Raw genomic sequence first — 12,156 nt, forward strand, 5'->3', positions numbered from 1 at the left:
CATTCGTATATATATAAGTATATATATATACATATATATATATATACAGTTTCCCTTTTCTTGAAATACCCGATAGGGGTATTTTGGTAAAACCACAATGTAACCTTTTTATTTTTATATTTTTCTTTTTTCTCCTTTTTCTTTTTCCTTTTTCCTTTTTCTTTTTTATTTTCTCTTTTTTGTAAGACCACAAGGGCCCCACACATGTAGTCGTTGGGGCCCCAACAGTCAGATTTATGACCGTTGGGGCTCCCAACGACTACATGGGAGCCCCTTGTGGTCCCTTCCTTTACACTCCCTCCTCTATAAATAGAGGAGATATTCTCCTCTTGTAAGCAATGGGTTTTCACCCTTCTCTTCCTTTCTTCAATAAATCCAACTTATGACTTTAAGTCATTTTCTACTTTTGAGAGTTTTGTGTGTGCACTTTTAGTGTTTGTGTTCTTGGATCTTGAGGTCACTCTTAAAAGAGTGTTTTTTGCTCTATTGGTGCTTCCGCCTCTTTTCATTACAATCTGGGATTGCCACAAGCACCTCCTCTGACAGGGTGGAAGTGATGTAGGCAACCAAAGCCTGATCTCGCTTCATCCAGGATATATATTCTGGATTTCTGACAAAAGTAATGGAAGTGTCACCCTCCCCAGTCTTGCCATCTTGTGATATGAACTCTGGAGGAACAGAAACAGAGTCATGTAGATGTCCAGAAAGATCTTGACTTCTTATGAGTGGGATGATTTGTCTTTTCCAGGTGAGAAAATTGGAGTTGTTCAGTTTTTCAGATACAAGTTGGCTAAGAAAGTTGGAAGAAAGGTTAGATTGAGAAGCAGAAAAATAATCCATATGCAATTGAAGGCGAAAGCAAGACAGAATGAGAAACAACGAACAAAAGAAGTAAAAGAGCAACAAATAAAATTTAGAAATAAAAGTCAGAACCAAGACAGTTTCAGAGAACTCGGTTGCCTTTTTTTTTTTCAGACCAACCTGAGACAGAAACTGAGGTTACGTAATAAATTGATCAGTCAATGAAATGCAAAACAGAAACACGTTATTTGAATGTAACGTGTTTTTTTTATGCAAGGAGGAATAAAAAGAAAAGGAGGGATCTGATATTTTACTCAGATCTAAATCTAACCTTACTTTTCAGAAGAAAATGAGTAACAATATGGACGTGATGTGAAATGAAAATGAAATCACGTCAAACCGTATGAGATTAGATGTGAAAAGACTAAGTAGGATAACGAGTAAAGAATAGATACAGATTCGGACTTTAGAAATAGAAAGAGATTAACGAAATAGATTGACACCAGGCACTCTTGAAGAAACTTCAGGCTGAGAAGGATATTTTTTTCCTGGTGAGAGAAAGAAGTGGGCATTAAAGTAGACCTAACTGAAATTTAAAGAAGAGCCTTTGTTGTTGTTGAATCAAGGATAGATGATTTAGAGAAGGAGATACAGAGGCAAACTCATGAAAGAAATCTGCTGGAAATTAAACTAGAAGATGTTGCAAAGGAATCACATGCAGATTGGAGAAATAAAGATGCAGATTTTAGAAATAGGAAAAATATGCAGAAAAGGAAGTGAATATGCAGAAAAGAAAAGGAGGAATACGTTGACTGGAAAGGGATATTTTGCAGAATATGTTGGTTGAGAGATTCAAGAGAAAGGAAAAGAGGAATACCTTGGAAGAAGACCTTAGATAGGATAACGACTCTGATACCATGTCAGAAAACGATGAGAGAGGAGAGAGAGGCTCTGATGGCTGCTGAAGAAAACCCAATAGCGTCTGTTGTTCTTGCTTTACATTAAGTATACACACGTGGATCCTGAGATCCAGGCTCAGTCGTAAATGAGGACGTCTTTTCAGATTCCTCCTAAATCGACTATGCCCAACATATTTATGGGGTAGGAACTGCAAAAAAAATACTAGAGGAGCAAAAAAAAACCATTTAGCACCTATCATTTAGCACCTCTCTCTCTCTCTCTCTCTCTCTCTCTCTCTCTCTCTCTATATATATATATATATATATATATTATTTATTTATTTATTTATTTATATATATATATAGAGAGAGAGAGAGAATAATGGGTAGGTGTTAAATGAAATATCCTAAATGATGCGTGTTAAATGAGTTTTTCAGGGTTTTTCATTTTATTTTTAAATTCTGACCTTACAGATATGATCTATGCAATTGATTTTATAGGAATCAGCTCTTGAAGTGTTGGATTAGGACACATGGGTGGATTTTTATAAGGTTCAAAAAATCAACCGTCCAAAATCTTTGTAAATTTTCAAGGCTCCAAAGATCATTTTTTTCATATAAACCTCATAAATCGACCATGCCCAATACATTTATGGGGTCTAAACTGGAAAAAAAACACAGGAAGAGCAAAAAACCCCATTTAGCACATACATTTACCACCTCTCTCTCTCTCTCTCTCTCTCTCTCTCTCTCTCTATATATATATATATATATATATATATATATATATATATATATATATATATATATATATATATATGTGTGTGTGTGTGTGTGTGTGCGCGTGTGTGTGTTCGGAGATCAGCGTGAGAAGTGAACGGCAACAAATTAATGGATATTTTTTCTTCAAAAAAAAATCAAATATTTGGGACTTAGATTTGATCGGAGAGAACCTATCCCTTCAGATTGAATGTGGGCAAAGCAGCATTTCATACAGCCAACAGACTTGAGGGAAGAAAACAAGAAAAGCAAAGAAAAGAAAGGGTTTAAAAGGTAGTAGGGTTGTCCCAGAGGGAACCTTAGATAAGCCATCCTGTTCGAAGAGGAAGCGGTGGAAGAGATCCGCGACCCCCCAATCGCTCCGGCCGAAGCTCGCCGGATCCTGACCGCCGGCGACGGCTTCTTCGAAGGTCGAGCGTACGGCTCCGAGGGGGTTGTTCAGGCAGTCCAAGGCTAGCGCTCCCATGGTGCTTTTCTATCTACGGCGAGGATAGCGAAATGGGGGAGGGGGAAGGGGAAGAGGATACTATGATTACTTCACGGCCCACGGTCCTTCCATTCTGATGTTTCCCGCCCAATTCTTTATCCACCTCGTCTATGGCACGTTTTTGTGTAACTTATTCACGGTTACGAGAAGCCTCTGGAAAACTTGGAAGGTTGCTTTTGCTTTAGGGATTGTTAGGTTAGCATTAATTATTTGAATAAATAACAACAACAAGAACAACTTACTTGTTGGCGATATGAACCAACAAAGAAAATCATTTTGGGTCTTCCACATGAGGTTCAAAGCATTCATATTATTTCCTATCATCTCCATCAAGTCTTCCTAGGCCTACTCCGACCTCTTTTAACTAATATATTTTTCCATTTTTTCATCCTTCTAACTTGAGCACCATTAGGCCTTCGTCGAATTTATCCAAACCAGCATAAACGATTCTCTCTCATCTTATTTTCAATAGGTGCAACGTCTACCTTCTTACGTATCTCCTCATTCTGAATCTTATATTTTATTGTATTTTCATACATCCATCTGAGCATACGCATATCAACTATACTCATTTTTTTAATATGATGTCTCTTGGCAGCCCAACATTTCATACCATATAGTAAAGCGGGCCTAATAGTCATCCTATAAAACTTTTCCTTCAACCGCAATGGCATTCTACGATCGCACAACACTCCAGTTGCACTTTTTCATTTCATCCACCCAACATTTATCCTATGATTTGCATCTCCATCAATTTCTTTGTACTTTTGAATGATAGATCCCAAATATTTGAAACAATCATCCACCGGTATTTCTTGTTCACCAAGCTTCACTATACTCTCATCACTACTTTGTTGCTTACTAAACGGACATTCCATATATTCTGTCTTACTCTTACTCAACTTAAAACCTCTTGCTTCCAATATCTGGCTCCATAATTCTAACTTGGCATTAACCTCAGCTCTAGACTCATCAATCAAAACAATATCATCAGCAAACAACATACACCACGACACATTTTCTTGAATTGATCTCGTAAGCCCATCCATCACTATGGCAAATAGGACAGGGCTTAAAGCAGATCCTTGATGTAACCCAACTGTTATAGGAAAATTGGTTGTCACCCCTCCACAAGTGCGGACATTGGTTACTACTCCTTCATACATATCCTTAATTATACTAATGTACTTTAGAGAAACACTTTTCTTCATCATTGTCCATCAGAGAATGTCCATAGGTACTCTATCGTATGCCTTCTCCAAATCAATAAAAACCATATGCAAATCTTTGTTCCTTTCTCTATTTCTCTCAATAAGTTGTCTAAGAAGATGTATAGCTTCCATAGTTGATATTCGAGGCATAAAACAAAATTGATTCTCCGATATCATGACAACTTTCCTCAACCTAGACTCAATCACCTTTTCCCAAAGTTTCATAATATGACTCATGAGTTTTATACCACGATAGTTTGTGCAATCTTGTATATCACCCTTATTCTTATATAGATGCACCAACGTACTTTTCCTCCACTCATTGGGCATCTTATTTGTCCGCCAAATCTAGTTAAAAAGATTTGTCAACCATTCTCAACCTTTCTCTCCCAAGCATTTTCAAGCCTCGATAGGTATACCATCTGGGCCAACTGCCCTTCTTGATTTTATTTTCTTCAAAGCCTCTGCAATTTCTTTCTTTTGAATCTTGTGCATGAAGTCACGCTTCATCTCATGAAAAGGAATGGACAAGTCTCCAAGATCCTGAGCATGACTTTCATTAAATAGCTTATCAAAATAATCTTTCTATCACTCCTTAATCTCCTCATCTTTGACTAAAACCCTTTGTGTTTCATCTTTGATACATCTAACCATACTCAGATCCATCGATTTCCTATCTCTCATCTTTACAAACCTATAAATATCCTTCTCGCCCTCTTTGGTATCCAACTTGTCATAAACTCCCTTATATACCTTATCTCTCGCGTTTTGAACTACTTTTTTAGCTTCCTTCTTTGCTATCATATACTTCTCCAAATTCTTATTATCACGACTCTTACTTAGATTTCTATAACACTGTATTTTAACCTTAATAGCTAATTTGGCATTCTCGTTCCACCATGATGTATCCTTACCTAGCGGTGCACCGCCTTTAGACTCACCCAATACCTCCTTAGCCACCTTTTTCATGCCACCCGCTATCTTATTCCACATTGATTCTGAATCCTCTTCGAGGTACCAATCAACTTCCTTAACTACCTGCTCTACAAACATTCCTTGTTTAGCTCCTTTCAGTGCCTTCCACTTAATTCTAGGATCTATCCTATGTCTATCCCTTTTGCGGCATTGTCTAATTCTAATATCTAAAATTAAGACTGAATAAATAAGATATAATAAAATAAATAAATCAATGTTTGGATAAAAAAACTGGATATTTATAAATTGGATTATTCAAGAAAAAACGTAAAATATTTAAACCGAAGGGATACCTGGATTTACAAAAACTGAAAAAAAAATCAAAAATAAAATATATGAAAATACGCACTCCTCTCACCCTTACGACCTTACTCCACCTCTCTCTCTCTCTCCTTATGTCATAGCAGTGGACCTAGGGGAAACGAGGCCCTACCCCGCCTTACCTGGTTTGCATTGGGGACGGTGGACATGAAACGAGGATGGTGGCGAGGAGGGAGGTTAAAATCAAAACCCGTGTGGGGATGGAGGCGGGGATGAACTTACGCTTTCCCTCGCCCCGCCTAGTCTCAAATCCCTGCCTTGTCCGGCTCTACCCCATCCCTCATCCTTCTATAGGAATGATAGTGGATAGAGAAAATGGAGCCTCACCCTGCCCCGACCCGTTCCCCATCCTTCTTAAAGAATGGCAGTGGATCGAGGGAAAACGGAGCTCCGCCCTGCCTTGACTTGTTTGAACCGGGAATGGAAGACATGGAATGGAGATGGAGGCGGGGATGGAGGTTAAAATCAAAACCCGTGCAAGGATAGAGAGTAGGATTTTGAAACATGTGGGGGGTGGAGACCTTGTCCCCCGCCCCTCCCACTGCCATCCCTATCATGATTCTACATTGTGAAACACATGAAGAATGGAAAGTTGTGCCCCACCTGTTTGTTGAACTGTTTGAAAGAGATGTCAGTTGCCATCTCACAAATTAGCTTATAAATTTTATTTTTTATTCGTTTTTACCATTTATTTTGTTGCTTAGCTTTTTATTTCATTTGTATCAAAATTCTGAAATGATTATGTCCAATTCAAGCAAAACAAATTTTGCAGGTTGCTTAGAACATCAAACTTTGCTTGAGCCCTATAATATTACTAATTGTAGTTTCAGGTAGTTTATTATGTTATAACCCAGTAAATTTTGTTCGTGAATGGCTTGGTCATGCCATAGAATTTTATTGGCAGCCAAAGCAAAATAACATGAATTTCAGATACCAGCCACAGTAAAAAATAAAAATAAAAGCTGAATAATATTTTCATCCAAACACTATAATGTTTCAGAATTAAAAAGATTGAGTTTATAAAAATCTGTATAAATATTAAACCACTTGCGCTCTTCTTCCTTGCCTTCATTTCTTAAACAAATTGACTGACCACCTTCCGACCAACATATGGTTGGATGATGGTCGGGAGGTACCCTCCTCACTGGATGGCACATCCTAACCGCTTTCCAGCGAGACATCACTGAAAAATGGTAATAGTATTAACCTTTTTCATGGTTTTAATCAATTTTCAACTAACCAATAGCTAGTAAATGGTTGGAGGTGTTGCCCATATGAATGACATTTTTTATGGTTTTTCTGAGCATTAAATAGCCGGAAAACACCCAGTTTACTTTTTTATGTTTTTTTATTTTTTATTCATTTTGGTCATTCTTTTTCCAAAGTAAATCCTACCACTAGGGGTGGCAAAATCTGACACGACCCGCCAACCCGCTTCTTAGCCGGGTCCGAGTTTGGCTTAAACGGGTTCGTGTCATAAACGGATCGACCCGCCTAACCCGTTTATTAAACGGGTCGGTTCATGTTAGGGGTATGCCAACCCGGTTGACCCGTTTAATAAACGGGTCAGGCAGACGAGTCAACCCGTTTACCCGAACCCGACCCGCCAACCGTTTACCCGAACCCGACCCGCCAACCGTTTACCCGAACACGACCCGCCAACCCTCCTGCTAACCCCCCAACCCGCCAATCCTCCTACTAACCCCCAACCCGTTTACCCGACCCGACCCGTTTATTAAACGGGTTAACCGTGTCATGTCAGGTTATCTGTTTAATAAATGGGTCGGGTTCGTGTTGAGGTATGCTGACCCGTCAACCCGACCCGATTGCCACCCCTGCCTACCACCGCGGGGGTCACCCGTGTGCCTATCGGGGTGGTTGTGAGGGTGCTAAATAAAGGCACTGATTGATTACCACTGACACATGGCTGTGTAGGTAGCTTTCAGGGGTGGTCCATGTAAGGCATGAGTTAGCTGAGCTCGATTCGAGCTTGGCATTTTCAAGAACGGCTCGCCCAAGTGAACTCAGCCCGAGCCGAGCTTAATGAGGCCAAGCCCAAGCCAAGTCGAGATTACTATGTTTTGTACCTCTGAGTATAACGGACCGAGCCCAGGCTTGGTCCTTGGCTCAGCCTGAGCTCAGAAGAGAGAGATCAAATAGTCATTAGGGTTTGCATATTTATCATAATACTTTGGTTAGCACTAATTGCCTATCTCTCACAACCATGCTAACAACATTAATTGTGCTGGGATGAGAGTATCACTGTCATTACTAACTACCAAACAGTGCTTAGGGTTTACATATTTATCATAATACTTTTTTCAGCCTGTATTTCAATGTTTGCCACTTTTTTCTCAAGGATCTCGACCCAATGCTTTAATTATTCAGCATTGACCTCTCTTTTTTGTTTTTTAAATGAAATGAATGTTTATTTATGTGTTTTTTCTTTTTAATGAACATTAAACATGATTTTATATACTTTATTTTAATTAAAAACTCACAATTTTAGGATCCATGAATTGATTAGCATATATATAAAATTATGAATGATGTTTGTTAGGGCTTAGGATTTATTTGTTTATTTATTTATTTTGTAAATAGTATGAAAGCATGTATGTCTTGTATTTCTTATGTTTTTTTTATTTACTTTTCAATTACTTTTTTATTTTCATAAATATTACAATACATAATTTTGTGAAAGATAAAGGTTGTAATTGAAACCAAATATCATCACCACAACCAGACTCACTTTTGTGCATTAGAAGCAAATAAAACAATGAAAGACTTCAGTAACTATCAAGCTTGGTATATCTTTGTATTTCCACAATTATCATATGAGGGTAGGTTTCTTATTTTTTAAGTTTTTTTTTTGTATAGTATAATGTTAAATATGTTTGATCTAATAGTTTCTTAATTTGTTGCTTGTACTATAAAATAGATGTACAGAAATTGACGGTGAGTCCTTTATATAAAATAGTGGATCATCTTCGTACCTGCAAAAGTATCATATGAAGGTAAATTTCTTATTTCTTAAGTTTATTTTTTTTAGAAAAGATGTTTAAAGTATATGTTTATATTTAAATAGATGTATTTTTGAGGATTTTTGAAGTGTATATTTAAATAGATGTATGTTTAAAGATGTTTAGCCTATATTAATTTTTACCATAATAAAACTAATTATATATATATATATATTTATATATATATATATATATTTTTATATATATATATATATATATATATATAATTGAAGTCTTCTTGAATGTGATAAGATATTTTGTTAATGTTATCTTTATGTTTTTTCAAATTATCATGAAAATGTTGTAAAAGGCGAAAACATTATCAAGCCTTCAATCATAATGTGATTAAAATATCTGTAAGTTATCAAATTGAATTATCATACTGCTATCATCATCATTAATATTGTCATAATTAATATTTTTTTTTGAATTATCAGATTATCGTTTAAGTGTGTTTGTTGCATATTTTGAGGGGATATGGGAGAGGGTGTTGGAGATGATGTATGTTTGGTTTTTAAAGTGTGTTTGTTGCAAGTTTAGAGAGGATGTAGGGGTGGACTTTGGAGATTATGTATGTTTATTTTTTTAAATGTGTTTGTTTTTTGAAGTGTATATTTATTTTTTAATGTATGTTTGAAGTTGAATGTTTGAGAGTGTTGGAGAGGCTGAATATTTGAGGAGGTTGGAGAAATGAGTTTATTTTTTGAAGTGTATGTTTCTATTTGAATGTATGTTTGAAGTTAAATGTTTGGGGAGTTGGAGAACATGAAGTGTGTAAAACTTGAGATAACTAAAATAAATAAATGATAAATTATTGATGCATTTATGACTATAATTTTGAATTCTTTATATTCTTGATTTTCTAGATTTTCTAGATTTTCTTGATTTACATCAATTATGAACCTTGTCTCAAAAAAGATAAATTGTGAAGATTATATAAGCTTGGTATGGTTTGGATCTTAAACTTTGATTCTGGATAAAAAAATTGCCATTTGGATCTAAGATGGATCTGGGGTGCAGTTTGGTTTGGATCCAATTTAAAACATTAATTGGATCCAATGGTTATGGATTGGACCTCATAGGGAATGGCCTATGTGGACTTCCATTTGGATCCAAGAGTCCATATGAATTAAAATATCTTCTAGTTTTAAATTCATACCAATAAATCAAATAAATATAAAAAGGGTGATAATTAAGATTTTTATTTTTAAACTCATTTTTAAAAATAATAATTAAAGGGATTAAGAGGGTGGGACATCTCACACCTCTAGAAGAGTTCTACATAATTTAGCATATGCTAGAGTTGATTGTTGAATAGTCAAACCAAATTATCATTATTAAATAAAATTAGAAAAAATCAAATAAGTAGAAAATTGGAGTCTAGAAGTTAGATTTTTTTTTCGAAATGACTCCTCTCCCCCTCCACATGATTTTGGAGAGAGAGAGTTCTTTCTCATTCGGTTAGGGTTTTGTGGAGAGGGTTATATATACCCCTTTACATGCCCCTTATTTTTTTAGAAAATCCTCTTATTGCTTCCCTATTTCTCTCTCTCTCTTCTTTCTTTCTTTCTTTTTGCTTTTGTGCTTTCTCTATTCTCCTAAAACATCTAGGAGGTCTGGAGTAGGTTGTGCAGACATTAAACCTGCACATACTTTGGTGTTTGTGGTGGTGGAGAGATCAGACTACTCGATTTCCTCATTTTCAAGATCTATCCATTTTTCATGTAAGATTTACGTAGTAGATGCTATTTACGTGCATTAAGCATGCATATCTGAGTTAGTTTTATTTTTAGTAGAATATTTATATGTTTTGATATATTATACATGTTTTTCTTATTGAAAAAATCATTATTTGGATTCGAAGAAGATAAATCTTGAGTTTTTCATAAAAACAATTTTGAGAAACATGCCTAAATAGGGTTTCTTCATTGGTTCGTATTAGATTCAGTCATAACTTGATTATTGATGGTGTTATTCATGTGTTAATCCATATTAAATCTGATTAAATCTAAAAAAATGAAATTTCAAAGGTTTTATGGTCTCAAAAAAAGTTTTTACAAAAATATTTTTTGAGAAACTTAAATCTGTGATGATTGATATGTTATTCCCGACCAGTTTTGGAAATAAATCAACATCTCTTTAAATATCAGTATGAAAAACCTAAATAAAATCACTATGATGATCTGCACATCTTGATCTTGAATTTAGAATCCCGTTTTACCTATTTTCGATTCGTATTGGGAAAGATCATATGATTGTTTTGACCTATCTTTGATAAAAGATATAAATGGCCAAGAAAAATGATTCCAAATATTTTATAAAAATTTTGGGTGAATATTAACATATAATAGCAAACCATGTAAAAAGGGTTTGGTCAAAAATATTTTATATAAATTCTAAGAAATACATTAATCTGATGAAAATCTTGTAGTTTACAGATTTTAGATTGAAACTATGTCAAAACAGGGTTCTATAAAAGATTTTTAATTATTTATGTATTTCATATTTTTGATGTCTGTCTATTGGGTTATGTTCTTGATAGACATAAGTAACCACAGTAAAAATATCACAATCTCATATGCACTATGTTATTCTTGGCAGTTTTAAAAAAACGAGTTATCAGGGATCTGAATTTTTCTAATGACTTATACTTGTGTTTAAGTAGTAACATGTTTGGATCTTATGGTTTTATTATATTTCTGACATATATGACATATAATCAGTGTTTATAAACCCTATTGAATCATAAATAAAGTGTTAAACATTTGTAAAGATCTGAATGAAGCTTTATGTAAGTTGTATGTGTAAGACATAACTAAATTTTGATTATCTTATAAATTAACTTTTTTTATTGATTCCAAAAGAGAGTACCTTTAGTTATATAATTATATTCAGCATATTTATCTTGGTTAATATATGAATTAAGTTATGTGTATTCACCTTGTTTAAGCCTGACTACAACTGAATGTAATTAGAAATATATAAGCCTTTTCGGTTTGGGCATATAGGGGCCTGGATCGGGAAAAATGATTTATGTGTTTTTTATTATGGGTTAGTTGTCATGAGTTGTTTAATTTATATGTTATCATGTATATTTTAATTAGGTCTGACATGATTTAAATACTGAAAAGTCAAGATATTAATTAGAGTCTGATCAATTTTCTTGGTGAGGTGAGTTTATAGCTTTAATTATGTTTTGATATTTTTCCTAAACTATTCATAAATTCAGTTTTTGAATCATATTAGATCTGATATAAATGTTTATGATCGAGATAAAGGTAAGTTTGATTGCTATGGTTATGGTGTATGATGTCATGTTTCTGAGGAAAAGGCTCCTACACACATTATAATTGAGGTTTGCGAATCAATTCAATTATGACAGTTTAATTATGTCATTTCTTTTATGATAAATTTATTATGAGCATGTTTGTAAGTGCAAAGCATGTGGAAGATGAATATAAACATGTTGATTTTATTGTATATTGGTCATATGTGCAGTTTCAGAATGATGCATATCTATGATATTATTGCATGCTTATTTTTTAATATTAAAAATATTGTGATACTATATGAATAAATTGTTAAATAGCATGTTGATATGATTTCTTGTTATGAGAATGCATGTAGGATGATAGAAATTTCACAAGGTTGTATGAGCACTT

General features: G+C 34.7%; 1 protein-coding gene across 2 annotated transcripts in view; it reads right to left on the reverse strand.

Annotated features, from left to right (window-relative positions):
• ETG1 (E2F target protein 1 (ETG1)) overlaps positions 1–3,057 on the reverse strand; it is a 34,059-nt gene extending 31,002 nt beyond the window's left edge. Inside the window, exon 1 of one of the 2 annotated variants that reach the window (XM_090017700.1) lies at positions 2,779–3,057. In XM_090017700.1, the coding sequence (XP_089873826.1) occupies positions 2,779–2,946 (168 nt within the window). In that variant the 5' untranslated portion in view covers positions 2,947–3,057. The remainder of the gene's footprint in view (positions 1–2,778) is intronic. The other variant, XM_090017699.1, reaches the window with a different exon arrangement.
• Between the last annotated feature and the right edge of the window lie 9,099 nt (positions 3,058–12,156).

The sequence above is a fragment of the Nuphar pumila genome, chromosome 9 (assembly GCF_984573655.1).
Source record: "Nuphar pumila chromosome 9, dmNupPumi1.hap1.1, whole genome shotgun sequence".
Lineage (NCBI taxonomy): Eukaryota > Viridiplantae > Streptophyta > Magnoliopsida > Nymphaeales > Nymphaeaceae > Nuphar > Nuphar pumila.